This window comes from Sciurus vulgaris (assembly GCF_902686455.1).
Source record: "Sciurus vulgaris genome assembly, chromosome: 12".
Taxonomy (NCBI): Eukaryota; Metazoa; Chordata; class Mammalia; order Rodentia; family Sciuridae; genus Sciurus; species Sciurus vulgaris.
In genome coordinates, this window is record NC_136473.1 from 48,912,775 (window position 1) to 48,936,392 (window position 23,618).

Genomic DNA, 23,618 nt, shown 5'->3' on the forward strand with positions numbered 1-23,618 from the left:
TGTCAGCAAATACCTATTCTATATCACTCTCCTTCCTTTTCCTCATACTATTCTTGCTTTATGCCACCAATGATTTTCTTGAAAGAAAATCATTTTTCTGAAGGATCAACTTAGTTCTAGTAATGATGAGCTCTGCACTATTTCTGGGGAAAACCCATGACCTCTTGTTTTCTAGACACCTTGAAAACAAATTTCTGTAAGGGAATAGAGGAACCACATACCACACAGGCATCCAAGATACACACTTTGCAGTGAATGAAATAAAGCACATCACAGAAAAATTCACCTGTAAAGACTGCACCGTTTCCTCCAATGTTTTCTCCCTCCCTGTCTTTTCACTTGCTGCTTCGTACTGTCCTCGTGGATCAATTTCCACCGAATCATTCTCTCTGGATTGAAGGGTTGACATTTTTTCTTCTAACTGGTTTTTCTCTTCCTCCAGTTTTTCAAATGTGCTTTTTAATTCTTCCATAGACAGAACCTCCTGTCTCAGGAATTGATTCTCCACATTTAGATAAGCACACTGGGAAGATGAATGTTCAAGTTGTTCCTTAAGATCATCCAGCTGCATAAATAAAATAATGTGTAAACACAGTAGTCTGAGAACAGTCTCACAAAAATCGAATAACAAAGTTTGACTTGCACTCAGTTGCAATGAAATACAATGTAATCTAGTCTCTGAAAATGTGTTCCAGTCAATCACTCTGAAAATCAGTAAAGTGAAAACCATACACAGGCACAGAAACCAGTTCCTAACATGCACCACTTTTTCACAACCCATCACAGTTGACCATGGACCTTTATTTTTCTAGGACTCGTTTTCATTTTTCTTCATTCAAAACTGAATGTCACCTCTTAGTGGAAGACCTTTGCCTCTTAAGTCCATCTTCACTTCTCTTACTTTCTAAAGTCATTTTATGGACATCCCACTGACTTATTCAGACCTGCACCAATAAATGGTTCCCATGAGTCTGAACAGAACACTCTCATTTTTGTAAATATGGATGCAAACATCATAAGCCATATTCTGAGCTCAGGGAACCTCTTATAACATGTTCTAGGTGACAACCATGCTGAGGGACCAGACCAGAGCCAGCTTCAACAGAGAGACTTGTGGATTTAGGAGATGATAGAATGTTCTGGTCCCCAAAGCTAACTTGCACTCACACAGTTTCTAGAAGACTTTGACTGACCTCACTCACGCATGCCTAAACTGCAGGTCGTGAGCAAAATAATCACTGGAGCAAAATAATCACTGCTTTCAAAGAATGGATTTTCAAGTGGTTCCTCATACAGCAACACTGTTAGTGGTATTGTTAGAAATACTTATTTGCTGACATTCTATTACAAAATATACAACCATCTTTAGGATACCTTCGGACTAGAGTTAAGAGGAAGCCAAGTAATTTTGATTAAATAAAATCAAAAGGCATTCAATGGAACTCAGAGGAATCTGGGTGGTCCTTAACTAGACTGACAGGAAGGGTTTCAAGGTCTGTGATCTAAATGATATCGTAATATGGAGAAAAGGGGGCCCCTGCTATGGAGCAGCAGGAAGTACCACTGGAGTCAGAGCTAAGGGGAAAAGAGAGTCTAAAATTTAAAGATACTAGCATTTACGGAATTCAAGGGCCTGTTTCCCACTGGCATCCACTCTACTTCTCAATTTGCCAAATATTGCTGAAGAAAAGCATTCTAGGATAATATCAAATCCAGGAACTTCTTGGAGCATGGTCTGCAGTTGAAGCTGACATTGTGACTCTAAAACCCCTTGTTAAGCCTTCAGAAAAAATGAAGTGTTGCCTCAAATTCCTTCAAGGTCTTCAAGGGTATAAAAACATAAAAAAAAAAAAAAAAGACCTTCTATAATAATTAAGAAACTCACATTCATTTTACAAGTTAATGACTCACTCTTAACATTTCTGTACATGCATGTAAACTGTGCTAATCATAACAACCATCCCTTCTACTCTCTCTCTTTTCCGCTTCCCCTAGTCTCATTCCCATTACATAATACTACTTCAACTTTTAAGTCACCTTTCTATTTTCTATCATCCTTTAAACTTTCACAGATGAGGATAAACATTCAATCATTTCCTTCCTTTATCTTCCTGTTTTTCTTAAAATAATCTTGAGTTTAACCACAGGCTTGAAAATGACACAATTTCATCCATTTGTATGGCTGCGTATTACTCCATGGGTGCATATGTTCCACTCAGTCTTATCCATTTCTTTTTTCTCTGTCTCCTGGTCTCATTTCTTTACTTGGCTAATGTGAACAGTGCCACAATAGTGATAGCATTGAAGGGATCTCCTTTGTATGCTGAATTTCTTTCTTTCAGGTGTCCATTTGGAAGTGCTACAACTGAATCACATTCCCATTTTGATTTTTTCAGGAATCACCTATAATTTTGCACAATGATTCTACCACTTGATATTTATACCAACAGTGTCCAAATTCCGTTGTCTCCAAAGTTTTTGGCTTTTTCAAAAAGAGCCATTCTGACTGGGGTGAGGGGGAAATCAATCTAATTTTGAGTGACATTTCCCTGAGGGTAAAGATACTGAGCCTTCCTTCCTGAATTTACTGTACATTTGTAATTCTTCTTGGGAGAAGTGTCTGCTCAGATCATACCCCCAATTTTTTTATTGGATTACTTGTTCATTTGATTTAAGTTGTTTTCCGTATTTCATATATTCTGGATAGTAATCATCAGGAGATGATTACCTGGCAAATATTTTCTCCCATTCTGAGTCTTCTCTTCACTCGTGAGATCCAACACAGAGCTTTGTTGTGCTGAAGTTTTCAATTGACATACTCCCACTTTACAAACTCTTCCTGTTATTTCCTGAGCTATTGGAGTACGCTTCAAAAACTGTTGCAACATTTCAAAGTCTTCAGTCTTCCTTTAATATCTCTGACGCCTTTTGTCTTGAGTTTTTTCAAAGTGAGATAAAAGGATAATTGTTCCAGTTATTTCAATTTGCATGTCCAGATTCCCAGCACCATTTGTTCACAAAGCTCTCTTTCAGCCAGCTAATGTTTTCAGCACCTTTATTCAATATCTGTGTATGTAGGAGTCTCTTTCTGGCTCCATTCTTCTATTCCTCTGCCACACGCTTTCTGGTTTTTAGCACATTTGTGTAATATAACGTGAAGTCAGTCAGGTGTTGTGATGCCTCTCTCGTAGTAATTTTGTTCTAGATGGCTTGAACTCTTCAGGGTCCTTCGTGGTCCAATGTTTTTTTGGGCATCATTTTCTCCAGGTCAGGGGAACATGACATTGATGCTTTGTGGAGGATTGCACAGAATCTGTAATTGATTTTGACTTTGATACAACTGTCTCTTGTACATTGTCCGCCTCACAATTCATGCACATGGGAGGGAGTTCTGTCCAAGTTCAGTGTCTTCTTTATTTCTCTCCAGTGTTTTCCAATTTTCATCCTAGATATCTTTCACTTCTTAGTTAAGATTATTCCTTGGTAATTCATTTATTTCATTTTTTTTGTGATATTAATGTGAATGGGATGGTTTTCCTTATTTATTGCTAAGGGAGTTCATTATTGGTGTACAGAAAAGCTATTCACTGAGTATCCTGCTGTTTGTTGAATTTGCTTATCAATTCTCAGTATTTTGGTGGCGTCTCTCTGGTTTCCCAAGTATGGAAAAATTTAACCTGCAAGTCGGGCACTTGTGACTACTTTCTCAACTGCATTACATTATTTCTCTAAACTCTGGAGCCATAAGTTGAATAGTAGTGAGCAGAGTGGACACCCCATTCTGTTCTCATTGTGGAGGAAATACTCTCAATTTGTGCACCTTCAGTATGATGCTGGCTGTAAGTCTGTTGGGTGTAGCGTTTATGATGTTGATGCTCATTCCTCTATGTCTACTTTCTTCAAGATATTCTTTCATGAAGCTCATGTGGATTCTTATCACACACTGCTTCTGTACCTACTGAGATATCATGTGACTCTTTTTGTGATTCTTTGCTCTTTATTACCTGTACTGATTTGCCTAGGTTGTAGCAAACAGAAAAAAAAATTCCTCCTCCATGACATGTTTGGATTTAGGATACTTCTTTCCATGCACGTGCACACTCAGGCATGTGCAAATACAAGTACACATCTGTACCACGTTAGAAAGCACTGCTATCAAGTTAAGAGAAAAGGAAAAATGACAAGCAAAAAATTTATGATGAGAAGCATCACTATGAAATGCTAGAACTATATTTTTTAGTTATCCAAGTCAAATATTTTTATGTGATTTTCTTTGGCTGATTCTAAGGGAAAGGGGCAGCTTTGAATATTCATTAGTCAACCTAGTATTGAATCTTAATTTTGTTTTCTCAAAGAGGAGAAAATTAGAGAACGAGTTTCAATCATTACAGCCATGAAGCAAATGTAGTGTCTTTGAATGTAAATGAACTGAATGCACAATCTCATAGATTAGATCTTACTTTGAACTCCTTTGAATGCAGAAGTCTTCTCAAAATTATATTATACCACAAAGTCACTACAGAGCATCATATGTGTATTCTACACTTTGAAATTCAAATTACTATTTTGATTTTATCTTTCACAGGTGGCCTGAACAATACCTGATTTTTAAGGGATACACCCTGAAATATTTTTCTCTGTAAGTGATGGCATATTTACCTAATGAATGCTATCTAAAAACAAATGGAAAAAAATGAAAAAGTTTCTTTGGAATGCAGTGTAATGAAAGAAAAAACAAGCTCAGAGTAAGAGACAATACTTATGTAGCCTATGTCTGACAAAGGAGTCACATCAAGAAAAAATATTTAAACTCAGTAATAAGACAACTCAACAAAGAAGGGTAAAGGATTTGGATTGGCAGTCACAGACACATGAATGGCTATTGAAAATATGGTCAGTCTTGTTACGGAAGTCTGGTCCTAAGCCAACATGGACCAAATCTTCATTTGGTCCTACCTTCTCCTTCTATTTGGTGCAGGGTATCTGGTCTAATTCCTAGGTCCTTGATCCATTTTGAGTTGAGTTTTGTACCACGTGAGAGATAGGGGTTTAATTTCATTTTATTGCATATGAATTTCCAGTTTCACCCGCACAATTTGTTGAAGAGACTATCTTTCTCCACTGTATGCTTTTTGCACCTTTGTCTAGTCTGTGATAACTGTGTGCGTTTGGATTTTTCTCTGTGTCCTCTATTCTGTACCACTGCTCTATCTGTCTAGTTTGGTGCCAGTAGCACGCCATTTTTGTTACTATGGCTCTGTAATATTGCTGAAGTTCTGGTATTGTGATACCTCCTGCATCACTCTTCCTGCTAAGGATTGCTTTGTGTGGGGGCACCTGGCTCTCCTGCAGTGCTTGACAGAGTTCCACTCAAGGATGATTGCAGAGACTCATCCTAGAAGGATTGTAGCCAGATGTATGCCTCCCTAACTTGGATGTTATTCTGTGGAGTTTTCCTAATAATATATTACTCACTTCAGTCTGAGGATCTTGCTAGAGGTGATGGGAATAATTCTACAAATTTCCAGAAAAACATCACGGAGACAAAACACATGCTGAAACCCTGTGATGTTAACCTCACTACAGGAGAATGTTTTTATTATGTTAAAAATCAAACACTGCATTTACTGGCACAGCCAGAACCTGTTGGGGCACAGAAATTTATATATAACAATGTTTCCCCAAGTTCTAAGCACAAAGCATCTCCCATAGTAGCTACTAGATATGGACTAGCTTATTTCATCAATGGCACGCCCTGGTACCCCCCTAAAGGCAAGCCCTTAGAGAAGGTAGATATAGATCTCCCCCTGTCTCCTACAGGGTGGTTTAATTCAGATGATGGTTTTGTTTATGTGTGGTGGTAAGGTAAAAGCATAAGGTTTCACAACATTCCTTCCTTCCTACAAAGAATATGTCACCCCTCTAATAAACATTGGTACATAATAACCATTGGGACCGCTGCCCTCCTGTAACCCTTAACTCAGCAATTTAGATATTAATTAAAGGACCTAGTAGTGATGGTCACATGACATTATTTGTCTATTGCTTTACCGCAAAAATAATAAAAATAGTCTTAGGTCATATAGAGTTTAGATATTAAGGAAATAAACATTCTATTAGCTCATTGACGTAGTTAGATATGCTTAAAATAATTGTGATTAAGTAAGGATAATCTGTAAGGTTACTGTTTTCTCATAATCTTTCGGTAAAAACAATTTCTGCCTATGCTTTGGAAACTTCTTTGATTTTATTAGTCACAAGCCTGTCATCAAAGCCTGAAGAAAAATGTATATAAACCCAGCCTTCCCCAGAATAAAGTGGGATTGATTGCACCAGAACTAGAGTCTGTGTCTTTCATTCTCCATCCATCGCCGACGCTGTCTCCCGCATCCCGTTTACCAGTGTGGAACCCATGAACTCCTGCTAGGGCTGGACCCCGGGCAGCTTTGGCTATTCTGGGTCTCTTATTCTTCCAAATGAATTTCATGAGTACTTTCTCTATTTCTACTAGGTATGTCATTGGGATTTTAATTGGAATTGCACTGAATCTGTACAGCACTTTCAGTAGTATGGCCATTTTGACAATATTAATTTTGCCTATGAAGGTCAAGGGAGATCATTCTGTCTTCTAAGGTTTTCTTTAATTTCTTTAGTGTTCTGTGGTAAGACATAAGAGCAAGAATCAATAAATGGGATGGGTTCAAACTAAAAAGCTTGATCTCAGCAAAGGGTGCAATCGAAAATGTGAAAAGAGTTACAGAGTGGGAGAAAATCTTTTCCACATGCACTTCAGATATAGCACTAATCTCCATAATTTATAAAGAACTTAAAAAACTTTACACCAAGAATAAAAATAACCCAATCAATAAATAGGCTAACGACTTCACAGAAGATATACAAGTGATCAACAGATATATGAAAAAATGTAAAACATCTCTAGTAACAAGAGAAATGCAAATCAAAAGTACCTAAGATTTCATCTCACTCCAATTACAATGGCTATTATAAAGAATAAAAGCAACGAAAGGTCTTGGGGAGGATGTGGGGGGAAAGGTACACTCACACATTGCTGGTGGAACTGCAAATTGGTGCAGCCACTCTGGAAAGCAGTATGGAGATTCCTTAGAAAACTTGGAATGGAACACCATTAGACCCACCTACCCCACTCCTTAGGCTTATACCCAAAGGACTTGAAATCAGTATAATACAGTGACACAGCCACATCAATGTTTATACCAGCTGAGTTCACAATAGGTAGATTGTGGAACCAACCTAGATTCCCTTCAGTAGATGAATGGATAAAGAAACTGTGGTGTATATACACAATGGAATATTATTCAGCCATAAAGAATAAGATGACAGTATTTGCAGGTAAATGGATGGAGTTGGAGAACATCATGCTGAGGAGATAAGCTAATCCTCAAAAGACAAATGCCAAATGTTTTCTCTGATAAGTGGATGATGATACATAATGGGGCAGAGGGAGTAAGGGAAGAATGGAGGAAGGATGGATTGTGTAGAGGGAAATGAGGGGTGAGGAGGGGAGGGGGAGGGAAAGATGGTGAAATGAGACAAACATCATTACCCTACGTGAACGTATGACTACACAAACCATGTGACTACTTTGTTTACAACCAGAGAAATGAAAAGTTGGACCTCATTTCCATAGAATGGATAAAAAAATTAAAAAAATTAAAAAATTTTGAAAAAAAATATGGTCAGCATTACTAATCACCAGGGAAATGCCAATTAAAGCTACAAGGAGACTAGGAAAAGATGTAGAGAGCAGACAGAATTCTCTGCTATTGCTAATGAGAATGTAAACTAGCACAACAATTGTAGAACACAGGCATGAACATACTGTTAAATATTGAGCTACCCAAGATATTTACCCCAGGGATCTGAAAACATTGATGGACACAGAAACTTGTACACAAATGTTTATGGCTTTCTACATATGAGCTTGAACTGGAAAGATCTCAAATGTCCACAAACAGGACAATAACCAAATTTTGGTATTATCTGAATAAGCAATTTATGAACAATAATGAAAAGAAATTAACCACTGATAAATGCAACAGCATGAATGGATCTTAAAAATGTTCCAAGTGAAAGAAATCAGACATGGAGCATACGTACTTTACGATTTGTTGATACATTCTTGAACAAGAAAAACTATTTATAAAAAGAAAATCAATGCTTGCCTGGGCCTAGAAGGAAATGTGGGAATTGATGGCAAATGACCAGGTTGAAATCTTTGAAGAGTAAGGAAAATGTATGTTTTGTGGTGACAGTTATATGACATAATATTTTGTGACATTCTGAATTGTACTGTGAATATCAGAGACATTATGTGTAAATCAATAAAAGGCATCTCAAAAAAGGTTATATTTCTTTAAAAACAATAAAGAACCATGACAATAATCTTTTGTGAGAAATATAGCTCTCAAAGAGATGGACATTTGAGTTGATGGGTTCTCTTAATTAACATCTCAATTTATTCAGTTAATGCCATCCATTAGCATACAACAGAAGACAGTTTGGGTGGGGGACTCTTTCTCTTAGAATATTGTTGTATATCACATTTCAAACATTAATTACTCATGTCATTGTTAGAAATTTTGAGTATAAGTGTATTTATCCTATTCTGCCTTTGGGGAATCATGAGTTGTTCTACTGCCCATTTGTGTACCTTTATCTGGGTGAAAAGCAATTTGATGTCTTTCCTTTGGAGTGAGACCCATTTTTCTTTGATTTTACATTTCTAATTAGCATAAACAGAAGTGAATCTATCTCATATGTACAGTTAGATAAGGAAAACAAAAGCAGTCCTTCTGGGCACCTTAAAGTATAGAACAGGTTGAAATTTTTTTTATGTCCCTTTTGTGCCCCCATGTGTGCATTCCCTTCTTGACCCCCACACACTGAATGATAACTACAAATCTTGTGGTAATTTACCTCCTCTATGTCTAGGTCTTCATATATGTTTTGTATATTGAAGTATATGTTTCTTCATATATAGTATACCACAAATGTAATTCTAAATTATACACATGTTTTAGAGATAACTTTTTCTTCATATATGTATATATTATTCTGTCCATAGTTTTATAACTTATTTTTCCCTCAATAATATTCATAGATGTAAAGATACCATATCTGTCCACTCAAAGAAAAGAATGAAATTAGATCTTTCATCCCACACAAAATTCAATTCAAAGTGGATGGAAGACCTAGGAATTAAGAGAGGAATTTTGCAATTGCTGGGACTATATATAAGTTCCACATTCCAGCATACTGGTGAAGACTCTGATTTCCTTATAAAGAATAATAAATCTCAAGACATAAAACAAAAGAACTATTAAATCCAACTCAGATCTCTCCCCAAACTCTGCAGGAGCTCGATATAGGAGGGAATCAACTGGCATGCTCTCCCCAATCATGGTGACTGGAAAATCCATGGAGGGATGTCCTAGTCAGGGTAGAGGTGTCTGTGACATCCACAGCCCACAGACATTGTAAAGCCAGGCGTTCCACAGAAGCAGAAATCCAGCAAGCAATTTCACCAACTCTACACAAGTCCCAGCAAAAGCGACTTGGCTCCAAAATATTACCTCCAGAGGCAACAGGAGCTCAAACACAGACAGACAAATTGGTGCTCTGCCCCAGACTCAAGAGTGGTACCCCTGTATTCTACATCAACCAGGTTGGAGCCTGCTGTGCCACAGATCAAACACAAAAAGCCTTCAAACACAAGTCCCACACTTGAGGACAGCCACAACGGCCTGTGCTATTTGAAAGACGACCCTGTGCATGGGTGCTCAGCATTCCATGCTATCAGTGGCAAACATGAACCTGCATCCTGCACTCCTGCTTCCAAGAGAAGCAGCCAGATGATGCAGCATAACACACTCCAAGCACCCAGGCTCAGGACCCTGGGTTGAACAACAAAAAACAGCCGGTGAGAAAAACATAGCAACCTGGAAAATAGTGCATGTGCCGCACCAGCACAAGGAGGACACAGAGTTCTAAGTCCCAGAGCTGCCAGTTAACTCAACTCTCATTCAGACTCACAGAAGACAGCTCTTAAGGATAACACCAAGCAGTCAGCAGAGAACCGGGGGCATACATAGTGCCAGTAAAAGCCACAAAGTGGCTTATAAAGGTGAACCCCATGTGTGTTAGCTACCTCCCAGTGAACCCTAATAGAAACCCACTGACCTGTGACCTGATTGCAGCAGATCCTTATGTACCCACCATGAGACACCCAGCACCACAGCAAAGAGGCTGATATGCCTCTAACTTAGACCACCACAAGCCCCCCACACATCAAAATAGGGATGGGGAGCCCATTCTGGATGTGACAGCACTGGACTCACAGGACTCACACAGCTCTTCTTCAGGAGAGCTCACACAAATACACTCCCTTACAGAAAAAAATCAAACAGGCTGTGGAGTCACAGAAAATCAGGCACCATCCCTGTAACTGAGTAGAAACATAGTAGGTATGCAGATATACCAAGGACAAGAGAGAGGGCCTCCTAGACTGTTACCTCTCCTTGAAATAACTCTTTGTTTCACTAGGTTGGGTCTATTACACTTTCTCCTCACTCCCTCTTTTTCTTCTTGAGTTAGCTGTTCCTGCCTCACATCCACCCTTCCCATCTTTCCTCTTTTATACCTTGATTTCTATTACACTTTTCCATCTTTTCTCTTTCTCTGCTTTCTTTTCCAAATTATTTCCTGTCCTTTTCAGCACCTATATTATAAAAGTAGTTTTACTATCTTTAATAACCTATTTATTGACTTATTGCAGACTACTACTACAACTTTAGACCTGGATGAAAGGAAGCATGGAAGCATTTTCTACATGTTCCCCCCAAAGTTCTGCTGGTACATTGTGCTGATCTGATGTGACTGTAGTAATAAGAGTTTAATGTCTGATCACAAAGTGTGATACTGGGAACAGCTAAGTATACACATGGTACAGGAGAACAATACCTGGCTATTTGCCCTGTCCGGGGCACTTAAGAGGAAGGAGCTCACTAAATCATCCCTTGCATAAAAGTAAAAGAGAGAATCATCCCAGAATATGGAGAGACACGCAGACCAGAGGAAAAGGGGAGCAAGCTTCCCTAACAGTCCAGAAATTTCAACAACTGACCTTGCTGACAACAATGAGAAGGAAATGTTGGAGAAGGAATTTTAAAATTTATATTTAAAATGATCAATGAACTATGAAAGAAGAAGTAAGAAATGAACTATAGATAAAAATATGGAATGAGAAATATTTCAATCAGTAGAGAGTCAGTCTAAGAAAGAAACAAAGAATATTCCTAGAAAAGGAAGATTAGTTCACACAGAAAACACATTCTCAAGCCCTGAAGGTAAAATTTATTATGTGCAAAGTAATGCATTCAACATGGAATAGACATTAAGATACCATGCACACAATACAATAGTAATCTGGGAAAACATTAAGAGAACACATCTAAGAATGCCTGGTGTAGACGAAGGCACCTAAGCACATGAACACTAAGGGAACACTAAGGGAGTGAACAAGGTTTTTAATAAAATACCAGAAAATTGCCTAAACCTTAGGGACACAATGCTCTCCAAAATACATAAAAATGAAAACGTCTAATGTACACAATGAGGATGGAAGTTTGAAAACCTGGAAGAGAAAACAGGAGGTTGCCTTTTGAGGTAAGCCAATTAGAATTTCAACTAATTTCTTAGTGCTGTCATTAAAAGACAGGAGGGCTTCGACACATCTCTCTACTGTCCTCAAAAAAATCAGGTGAAGACCAAGCTTATTGTATCCACCCAATCCTACATAACTGAGTATGAGATAAAAACCTTCCATGATGAACAGAAAGTCAAATAATTCAATATGTGATATCCCTGGAAAAGAGTTCTCATTGGGAATTCAATCTTATTTAGAAAACGCCACCACCACTTCCCAAATGCATGTACACTCAATCTCATGAGTATATTAAAATGTTGAATGCATACATATACATATTAAAACTCATCTCCTCAATACTTTTCATGTCATATATACTGAAATTTCAAAATATGTATTCATATAAATACAGACTTCCAAATATTTGAAGAGGCACAGAGACAATATCTGAGAATTCATTTTCTCTGTAGCCATACTCACCTCTTTTTCATAGAAAATTTGATTGCGCAGAATCTCTTCGACAATGTCCCTCTCATTGTCCATATCCATTTTTGCCCTGTGAAGTGACAGAATTTAAGTTGGTAATTGCAAAACTTCCCCTCAGTATCACCAGTAGAAAGTAAGCACTTCAAAGTGTTTTTCAAAATTAGGATATTCTGCCAGACATGGTGGCAACACACCTGTTATCCAAGTAACTTGGGAGGCTGAGGCAGGAGGATTGCAAGTTCCAGACCAGACTCAGCACTTTTGTGAGGCCCTAAGGAACGTAGTGAGACCAAACTAAGAAGTGCTGGGGATGTGGCTTAGTGGGTACTGGATCCAATCCCCAAAACAAAAATCATGACACCAACTCATACTGATAGGCAAGTCAACAAGGCTCACTTCTGACTTCTCAACTCAAACCCTAAAATGAAGGAGGGTCTGGAATGAGATATTTCAAGATCTAAAAGAAAACAATTCCCAGCCAAGATTCCTATGCCCAAAAATCTCTTCTTCATATGTCACAACCTAAGTCTCAGCTGACACAAAAAGTCAATATAATCCCGCACATCCTATTGGACATTAATGAAATTAACTTAGAATTCAACAGCCAAGAAAAATAATTAAAACCACATGAACAAAAGGATTTTGAACAATACTCTTTGAAGTAAAGAATGGATCAAAGGAGAAAGATATATTCTGAAGAAATAAGAGAAAACATAAAACTAATCAGTATTTCCAGAGTGTTCTTATTTTTATTTATTTATTTATTTTCTTTGGTGCTGGGGGATTTGAACCCAGGGCCTCATGCTTGCCAGGCAAGCATTTGACCTAACTGAGCCACATCCCCAACCCCAATCACTACATCTCAGAAAGTATAAAAACAATTAATACAAAGTATTTACCACCGAGTACCTACATTTTTAAAAAGTAGGTCCAGATATGTAAATTCATACACTACACCTCAACACCTTAGGAAAGGAAAAACTAACTGCAAAACCAGTGGAAGACAGGGGAGCAAAAATTAATGAAATTGGGAAAAAATATGAAGAAATGAAAAAACAGGGAGTTGGACACTTGAAATGATAAAGAGGATTGGTAAACACATAGCCAAACTAACCAAAGGAAGAGAGAGAAGTATGAATCCACAACAACAGAGATGAGAAAGGGAATAATAGCACAGATGCTTTTGAAATCCAGAGGATCATTAGAAACTATTGTGGAAATGTTGACTAACAAACTGGAAAATCTAGAAGACATTGACGAATTTCTAGACACATATGACCTGCCCATGTTGAGCCACGAAGAGGTAGAAAACCTCAACAGACCAATATTGACTAATGAGCTTGAAACCACATTTAAAGGCCTAACAGCTAAGAAATGACAGGATCAGTGGATTTTCAGATGAATTCTACTAGATCTTTAAAAGAGTAATAGCATCCGTCTTTCTCAAATTATTCCATGGAAATTCAAAGGGAGGCCACACTCCCAGATACACTGCATGAACACATAACCTGATATCACAACCTGACAAAGACACACCAAGGAGAGACAACTACACATCAAAATCCCTGATAAAGAAGATAGATGTAAAAATTCATACTTTCAATGCAAAATGCATTCAAAAGCACAGTAAGAAGATAATACACCATGTTCAAGTGAGCTTCCTCCCAGAGATGCAAGGATGGTTTGACCTAAGGAAAATCAATAAATGTGATTCATCACTTAAACAGAATTAAGAACAGGAGTCATATGACCATCTCAATAGAGGAAGGGGTCAAGAAACTACTGTCTGTGGGCCAAATGCAGCACACTGCCTATATAGGTAAAGATTTGTGGTTGGGGAGAGGGTTTTGTTGTGCCTGTGATCCAACTGGGGGCAATCTGTATGCTGTCCAAGCACTCTGCTGCTGAGGAATGGCCTAGCCCCTATACATGCAGGTTGGGAGGAATGTAGCCACACCCATAGGACCCAATTATCCACAGAGCAGAAAATAGCAACTACCTGAGATTTTGCCAAAGAAGGTTTTCCAATTTCTGATTTACAGTATGACACACCCTTTATGAAATGTTGATAGTTTACCCCCAACATGTTTATATAAATATCCTTAGCATATATATTATCCTTCATGGACATATGGTATATCATTATGCAGTCACCCTTTGTAGTATATAATATATAATAATCTCCCTTATCATATGCATGCATATAATGATTTGATGTCACATTTATCTGACCTGGAAGGCTTCAGTTCTAGAAATGAAGCTTCTAAAAGAAAAAAACGATATACTTGAGATTTTGATACATGCTTCGAATCACCCTTCAAACAGGTTTTTCAAATTCCATTTACCAATAGTGGGTAAGAACATCATTTTCCTCACATTTGCCAACATGCAAGACAACTACATGAATGACATACTTATTAATGTAGTTGAACTATGTGTTAGTATAATTAAAGCACTGGTACCTCCCTGTTTGGATACCTTGTTCTGAGACTCATGCAAGGATGAATAGCCCTAATGAAGGCGTAACATTTCACAATCATAAATATAGCCCAATTTAGAATTCATTTTACAAATTAATAACTATTATCTACTAGGAAATATTTCCATAGTCTTACTGATCATGATGTTCCTTCTCAAGAGCCAACTGCTGTCTATTGGGTTTTTGAAGTTCATCATGACTAGAGGTAGAAGCAGCAGCACTACCTTCCCACATTGCTGGGGTTTCAATTTTCTCTATTTCAGGTCCCCGGCAGTGTTGTTCATCCTTTTAGGAAAGATTGATAGTGAGAGAGATGATACTTTTCAACAAAAGGCACATTTTTGTTTTCCTTGAGATTATAATCTGGCTTTGATGAATTGCCATGTCTTCATTATGCAAAAGGAAAATAGGTGCTTACTTTAATTTTCTAAATACCCTCCAATTAAATATTTATAGATTCTGCTTCATTTCTCTTTGAGTGAAAGAAACCATGTTCCAAAAGGTAAAAAGGGACATTGTTCATACTATGCTTTAATTTCATCCTTTCTTGGCCACATAGTGTTTTCAATCCCCAAGTGACTGGCAGGAGGAAACAGAGAGAGACTGTTGTCCTCTTCTGTCTTTATTACCTGATCTCACATTCAACAGGCAGATTAGAGAACAGACTTCATGGGGCTTCAGGAGCTACAGGCAGCTTTCCCGTTTCCACACTAAGCTACTCTTTCCACCACTGCCTTTAACACTTTTCTCATCTGGAGTCTGGGGTTTTAAAAATGGGAATGGTTGTCATTGAAGTTAAGGCCAAAGTTACCACAGAATGAGGGACAGAGTGAAACTGCAGAGTTGCGAATACACAACACTGGAAAATGAGCTTGTTTTCTGATTTCACAATCAATAACCATCAGTTAAATTGCACAGCCTGAGGAAGTGGAAATATTTACCACTCTAGCCTGATATTCTACTTAGAATATGGGAAAACTCTTCAAGGAAGTGTAAAGGATCCCATCCACACACCTAGTCTTGTGACCTAGCATTTTATGGGGGAAAAAAACCTAAGGAAATGGTTTCATTGATTCCATCAATTCCATTATGCTGGATCATAAATTTCCTCAAATCAGTCAGATGAATTTCATCCCATCAGATACATTACATGTGTAATTTAAAGTAACTGAATGTATTGGAGAACAATAGGAAGCCTCATCTAGTTGTCTCTTACATAATATCTCTGAATGGTTGTTCTCTGTTTTTGTGTTTCAATATATAAAACTCAGTGTACCTTAAACCTTGTCTTCTAACTTGGGAGTCAGGTACCAAATGTTTGGCTGGGGGTGTGTGCTCCTAATGTGATGAAACCACACGTGTCTAAACTTACCCATCTTTTGGTAACACCACCATGTAAACAGCTGATTCAAAAAATGCAGGAGGGGCTGGGGAGATAGTTCAGTTGGTAGAGTGCCCTGGGTTCGATCCCCAGCACCACCAAAAAAAAAAAAAAAAAAAATTGCAGGACACTGTTTTTTTTTTTTTTTTTTTTTTTTTTTTTATGCGCGGAGGGATATACAGTTGTTTCTAAATATTTACAGTCATGTTGGAACTATGCTTTCAAAATTTTGACAATAAAAATCTGTAACTTTGAAAGCACAACAAATGTATACAATGTGAGTTCAATGCTCAAATGGAAATACAATTTTGTATTACATGATGTAACAAAATCATGTAAACAGATGAATCAAAAAAAAAAAAAAAAGAAAAATAACAAAACTCATGAGACTGGCGATTTTTGAAAAATTGACAGCATAATCATTTGTTTCCCTGACTCCCACCTCAGTCCAACACCCACTGGTCCCAGGGTCTTTAGGACCTACCAATTTCATCACCAGTATGCCACTCCCTTGCTAATCTCCCAACCCTCCAGTCCCCCAACCAAGCCCTGCCTACTAGACCCTTAGCTTCACTATCAGCCCACATCTCTGCATGCCAAGTTGTCACTTGGCCAAGAGACCCACCTGGTGTGGCACAAAGGTTCAGCATCAACCCGTAGGACCCAGCACTTGGCCCTGATCCACCTGGCCCAGGAAAGCTGGGCCTGGTGGACATGGTCAGCCAGGTCCCCCTGACTTGACAAATAGCTTAGCCACCTTCCCCCAATCCACCTTGCCCCGCATGCTACTTTACTACCAACCCCAGCACCTTCACACCTGGCCCACAGAACCCCCACTAGCTTTTAAATATCTAAAGTCATCCTGGAACTATGCTTTCAATATTTTGACACAAAATTTAAAAAACTTATAACCTTGAAAGCACAACAAACATTCAGAATATTAGCTCGCATGCTCAAGCTGAATTACATTTTTGTATCCCTACTCACTCGTCTCACTTTCTCACTCTCTTCCCAATATTCTCTTGATTGTTCACTTGAATGAAAAGTGTTTTTCTCTAAATCAACACAGCAAGATACTTTGAGCAAGTAACAACTCTTTACCAACCACCTCTCCTGCATTAGTTTCCCTGTTCACAGGCCACTTGGACAAATGACAGAAAGTCTTCAGATGATTAAGGAGCAAAGATTATGAGATTATGAGAATATTTCCCACAACCTGAGACTCAAATTCCCAGGGGCCCTCTGCAGTTGGTAACAATGTTACACAAATGGAAGTCCATCCAATATACAGAGAAATTAATGCCTCCATTCCAAGGATGGACTTTGGCTACAAGTTATTTAGGTTTTAAGAATAGTTTAAATTGACAACCAGCTAAACGTGTTTTAATATTAAATATCAAAATATGATGTTTTGATTCTAAAGGGCAATGCTCAAACAGTAATTTCCCTTGGCCTTATCTTCATTATGAAAACAAAGAAAACATGATTAAAGCAGAATGATCATTGAAAATATACCTTTAGTTCATTAACTTCACAGACATCAAGTCTTGTCTGCTCTTCCTCGGATGTCATTCCTGCAAGTATTTCTGCTGACGAATCCATATACATTTAGTTTAAATAAGCAATGTAGAATACTTATAAACTGAATCTTTATAAAACTTTAAAAACAAAAACAATTTCAAGACAAAGGTCTACTTTTATTTTCTCAAAGAATGTAACTTTAACCATCACCTACATTTTTGATGCTTGAGATACACAAAGAAGTATTTAATTTTTAAAAGACACCTACTGATGCTAAAGTCACTGTATATTACAGCAAGGCCTAGATGCCATAACATCAGAAACAGCTAAAGTTGAATTCTACAGGATATGTATATTAGGTTCCTAATTTAAACATCCTTGAAAATACACTAAACAAAGTTTGATTCTATTCTGAAGAGAATAATCCCTAAGATTCATAGAATACTTCATCCTGTTGTGATGACACAAATCACTTGGCCTGTGGCACAAATGGCGTCATACTATCTATTCACTAATTTTAATAATGCATATACTGTGAAAACTAAAAGAAACACTTGATATTCCATGGACTATAATTGGCTAAAATGAAACTAATGAGAAAACACAACTCAAAACTCTTTCTTATTGATCTGAAAACATACAGGATTTCAGGACTAGAATTAAAATTTGGATATTTACTATAGAAAATACTGTTTCATCTTACAAATTGTAAACCTTATATTCTTAGGTCATACTGAATTAAAAACCATTGAAAAAAATCACTGGTTCATATTTACAAGAATATAATCCATTTTTTGATATTTTAGTTTGCTCTTTTGTGGTTTAAATATTGCTACACTTCCATTTTTATCTAGGCCAGTAGAACCAAGAGTAACTCACGGGGTAGGATTGTGGCTAAGGGGCACAGTGCTTGCCTAGCACATGTGAGGCACTGGGTTCATAATCCTCATCTCCACATACACACAAACATACATACATAAAAGTTATTAAGAGTAATTCCTGATCAGAGTCTTACCTGGGTATTTATTTTGAAACATTTCACATTGCTTTGCTTCATATGCAACAGCTATTTCTTTACTGACATGTGCAAAAAAGTAATAAATAAAATTACTATTTTAATACGGATCTGGAAAACATTTAGCAAATATATCAAATAAGACCAGATCACATAGTCAGCTCTATTAACAGAACTTATCACTCACACTTCAAGTTTGTAAAATCAACAAATATTTTTGAAGATAGTAATGAAAGGACAAAAAGGGAAAGTGAGGCAGACATAAATCAAAGACCTCACGGTTTGGCACATGATACTGGCACTTTCAATAAGGTCATGCTATCCCTGACTTCCTGGGCCAGAAGGTACCCTGAACTTAGAAGAAGTTCCAGCTTCTAAGCACCAGCCTATTGTTGTTCAACAAGTCATTTCCCTAAGTTTTCTTTTAACAATATGCATTTTACTGCTTCAGTTCACTGGCTGGAGATTTAATGGGATGTTATAAAACCATGCTCAGAGAAAGAGGAAAGCAATGTAATAATTTGTTCCCTATTCTGAAGTATTCAGGAATTGCAAAAGCGAACCAAGCTGTGTTTTCCCTCATGTTCCAATACTGAAGTACTTAGAAAAGTTCAAGTCCTAACTTGGGTCATTAGCTAGTATTTGAATCTATAATTTCAGAGAAGTCAGCTATGTAATGGTTGGTAAACCAATTTATAAATATATCATCCCATTAAATTAAATACTATAACTGTCACCTATGATTGAACCAATCAGTCTCATCCAGGGCAGAAAAATAATGAAAGCTGGGAGACATGACTTGGACTATTCCTACTCTTTCCGGACCTATTGAAACTCAACCAGGAGCTCTTTGTCAGAATAATGCTTAATCTTCGCATTTATCTCCAGTGACCAGGAATGCAAAACCCTGCTTTATATGGAAAGAGTACTGAAACAGGATGAAGTTTAGCTCTCTTAAATCCAAGTTTTCTTCAATTTCATAAAATTGTACTCCATGTCCTCCTAAGGCTAATTTTAAAATATTTGAAAAAACTTGAGGGATATATACTATTGGGAGAGTTTCATTACTACAGGAAAATGATCACTTGAGGGACAATGGAATGATGGAACCCACCCTAGGGAAAGAGGATATTGCTCCTCCCATGACTAAAGAGAGAGTTCTTTACACATGGAAAGGCTCGTTGGGTACAGATCTGGGGCCACAGAAGAATCAGAAGTGATCACCCTCCTGAAACATTTCTGGAACCTATCCCAAGGTTTAGAATGATGCCTTATAGCCTAACTCACCATGAAAGTCCCAAACAATGTGTCAGCTCCACAAAACTCTGACACTAAGTGGAAAGATCAGGTTCCTCACTATATGTGGCTAAAATAAGAGGTCCAGATGCCAATGCCTGTGATTCTACTTTGGGAATGATGAGTAAGCACAAATGAACATGAATTCATAAAGTGTCTACCTTATAAGTCTGTGTATGCATTACCAAGAACAGTGAGGGGGTCTGGATCAGTTAGTGCAACCTGGCAGTAGACGTTATTTATTAGCTAAATGCAAGAGGAAATTTCAAGAGCATCATTATAACAGTAGTATCAAAGGAGTGATAATGATGTCCTTTTCCTCTACACTACCTGTGAAAGAATGTGTTCCTTTCCTTGACTAAAGAACAGCCTTAATTTCCTGAAAAAATTAGGGGGTATGGTTGAAGGTACTAGTTCTTAACAGGAAATTAATTTCCTCTTCATAGGAAATTCACAAGATTATTTGTTAAATTTAACTAATTTAACATCAAACAGGTGACACTCTTGGAACCCCATGCACAGGGGTTCTGGATGATACTGATATTCGTAACTACAAGCTCTTCAATGTCCTGAGGTAGGGCTTGGGTGTTCTGCACAGAAGAAGAAGAGAACCTGCCTAACATGCCTGAGTCCCTAGTGTCAAACCCCAGCTCTTGGATGGAACGAAGTTCTGAAAGAAAACCACAACCTTTGCAATCTGACTTCTCTAACTTTGTTTAGTGATCTTGGTTTCATGGCTGCTTTGCCAAATTACCAGAACTACCAGAATTCAGCTGAAACCTGATATAGAAGGTGCAATTGTTGTAATGACTTCAATCCTCCTTTCAAATATAAAGTAGCATTTCATGTAAACACTTACAGGTTTTCACTGCAATTGACTGCATAGGACAATGCAGTCCTACCAGAGTGATCTTTCAAACACACGTCAACACCTTTTTGCAGCAGCAGCCTGACTGTTCCTTTGCTTTTGTGTCCTGCTGTGAGCATCAATGACGTTCTAAAAGAGCAGAGAAAGGATTTCACCTCAGGAACCCTAATGAAGTTATTCCAACAGCTCACCTGATCTATACTACCAATTTCATATCTTGCCTGTCCCTGTAACATTAACCATTTGCACATGCAAACAAACCTCTAGAGCACTTCAGGGTTCATGTATGTAGAAGAACTTCAGGGATAAAAGGAGGCTACAGGAAGTGTCTTGACCCACTCGGGTCATACAGTGTAGAATTTACTAATTTAATGTCCTTTGGTGCACTAGGCTGAAGTCATTTATTTGAATTAGGGATGAACTGAAGTGAATGAGTCTCTACTATTTGCCTAAAATAGAGTCTTGTGCTGTAATTCATAAACAGCTGAAAATCTACAAAATAAAACAGCTTTCAGGATTAAAATTGGAATAGTAATGATAGTAGTAATACACTGATAATGTTTATAAAGATAATCAGAATATGCTTATTAAAAATATAGTATTACAATATTCATGTGAAAATAGTCTTCATAATGCTGGTCATAGGTGTTTCACATATGATGTTGATAAAAATATTGTAGGCTACAAACAATGTGCTATTGTATAAAACTTACAACCACTTCATCCTTTTCACAACAGGAAACGTATTTGTTGAAAGGTACTATTACCAAGGTAGTACAACTCTCATGTAAAAACAAGTAAACCCAGTCTTGTGTAAATTGAATAGTCCACCATAACTTTTCCCTTTGTCAAAAAAGTATGACTTTTCTTGAGGGAAGCAAAAGATTAACCAGTTCAGGCTGCTTTTCTTAAATCTCACCATTCCAATTAAGAAGAACATCAAAATTTGTTAAGACTCAAAAAAGAAAAACAGGAACACCAACAAATAACAGCAATCAAGTGTCCTATATAGATACCCGAGTATCAATCTTTTTCATGAAAAGCAATTTAATTCAAACAGCATCCAAAAGACAAAATGATTTGGAACACTGCTTTCAACTTCAGAATTCTAAAGGCAAGTATTAAAGAAGCAGAGGTTTAAAAATCAGATGACAAGGATGGGAAATTCAATACTCAAATGCCAATGAATAGGACCAATTTTCAAAGCTAATCAAAATACTATGAAATTCCATTAACTAATTAGAAAAGCACAGTTGCAACAAAATCTGATGATACGTAACAAAACATCACTCTTCACTGCAATGGTAAAAGAACAATGTTGTGTACTGTTGTTGTGTTGCCCACCCTTAATAATTGATGACTGATGGTTTATGCTGAAAGTGTTTATGATGTCCCAAACATTGTAAGAGAATCCACTTCTTCCCATTAATGGAACATTTCTGACTCATGTATTCTTACCATTTTACACCACACTAAGGTCAAAAGGAACAGAGGAAAAGTAAAAGGCTGTACCGTCCATGATGATCCGTCGCGTGGATGCTTGCTCCCATGTCCACTAGGAATTCTGCCATTTGCTGATTGTTTTCATTCAGTGCAAGTAATAGTGGAGTGAGGCTGTCCTGTAAGAAAACAGAAACACTTCAGATTCACACAGGTGTATATTGTAACAACTGCACTGGAAATCATATAAAGGACCATATGAAAATGAATTTATAATAAAGAAAGAAAACTCACAGTAGCTCTTCCTCCTTAGACCACTGCACTTTGACCAGTGCTGCTCCTTCCCTTTGAGATGGCCCTCCCCTGCCTATGGTGCCAAAGGGACATTCAGCCATCTCCACAACTCACTGGAAACACTGACTGACTCCAGGAAACTTCCTTTTACCATGGTACTATGCACTAATAGGATTGCTCCACACTTGAACCAAGACCTGTTTGAGGGCAGGGGCTCTATGTTTGACTTGGAAAGACAAGAACCTTAACATTTAGTACTAAAATATTGAAGTATTTCTCATTGAATGGATGAGTTAGATGCTCATCTTCACAGCAGTTTCTCATTCTATACTCTGAAGCATACTTGCTTTCCCAGGAGTACTGTACCAGAACACAAAGGTTATTTGATCATCTGCTTCTGAAATACTATAAAAACAGTATATTCTACGTCCAGTGAGAAAGGAATCTAACATTTCTTAATGCCTATGGGGCAACAATCATTGGTGGGAATCACTAATACTTTAGGAATTAGAGTTTCAAGGAGCTCCAATTTCAGGGAGCTCTGAATTAAGTTTCATTTCAGTTATGTATAAGATAGTCATGTACAGAAAATACTCCATGACTTTCCCTGGCAGGGAAAAAATAGGAGACCTGTCCAGTAATATGCCATTATCTGTCATGCTATCAAAAATAAAAATGAAAATCTCTCCTACCTCCCAGTAAGGCATTACAGATTTCAGAGAAGGGCTTAAACCCTTCTTCAGGTAGCTCCCTCTGCCAGAAATGGACAATTTGACAGTCAATTATCTATCCATTCCTCTTTTGTAGCACCTCCTCAACCTAACATCTGACTCCTCCTAAAATGAATCTCTGTGCACGTTTCCAAGTCTGAAAGTTTCATTCACAAACAAGGAATTCTTATTTTCCACAAATGTGAAAAGACCCTGTTCATACGCAAATGGAAATGGTTTTCAGAAGTCACCCTGACCCTTTTTTCTCCTTTTCCCCAACTACATAACTTTCATATAGGTCTATTTATTTCTCATTTCTTTTACTTGCCATTTTCCCTAATTGAGGCTAACCACTGAGAGATAAGTCATGTTTACAGAACTCGTCAACAGTAATGAAATTCTGCTTGCTTATCAAAATCTTTTTTTGGTTTGCATTTTAAGA

General features: G+C 37.6%; 1 protein-coding gene across 3 annotated transcripts in view; it reads right to left on the reverse strand.

The window, feature by feature from the left end:
• Positions 1-23,618, reverse strand: part of LOC306641185 (uncharacterized protein) — a 37,202-nt gene that overhangs the window by 7,584 nt on the left and 6,000 nt on the right. For 2 of the 3 annotated variants that reach the window (XR_013758053.1, XM_079106121.1), the window contains exons 4-10: positions 22,245-22,351; positions 20,724-20,861; positions 18,569-18,630; positions 17,548-17,621; positions 14,788-14,936; positions 12,167-12,242; positions 287-565 (exon numbers count right to left, since the gene is read on the reverse strand). Coding sequence is in view for 2 of the 3 variants with exons in the window: in XM_079106121.1 (XP_078962247.1) it covers positions 287-565; positions 12,167-12,242; positions 14,788-14,936; positions 17,548-17,621; positions 18,569-18,630; positions 20,724-20,861; positions 22,245-22,351 (885 nt within the window). In the remaining variant the exon portion in view is untranslated. The remainder of the gene's footprint in view (positions 1-286; positions 566-12,166; positions 12,243-14,787; positions 14,937-17,547; positions 17,622-18,568; positions 18,631-20,723; positions 20,862-22,244; positions 22,352-23,618) is intronic. The other variant, XM_079106122.1, reaches the window with a different exon arrangement.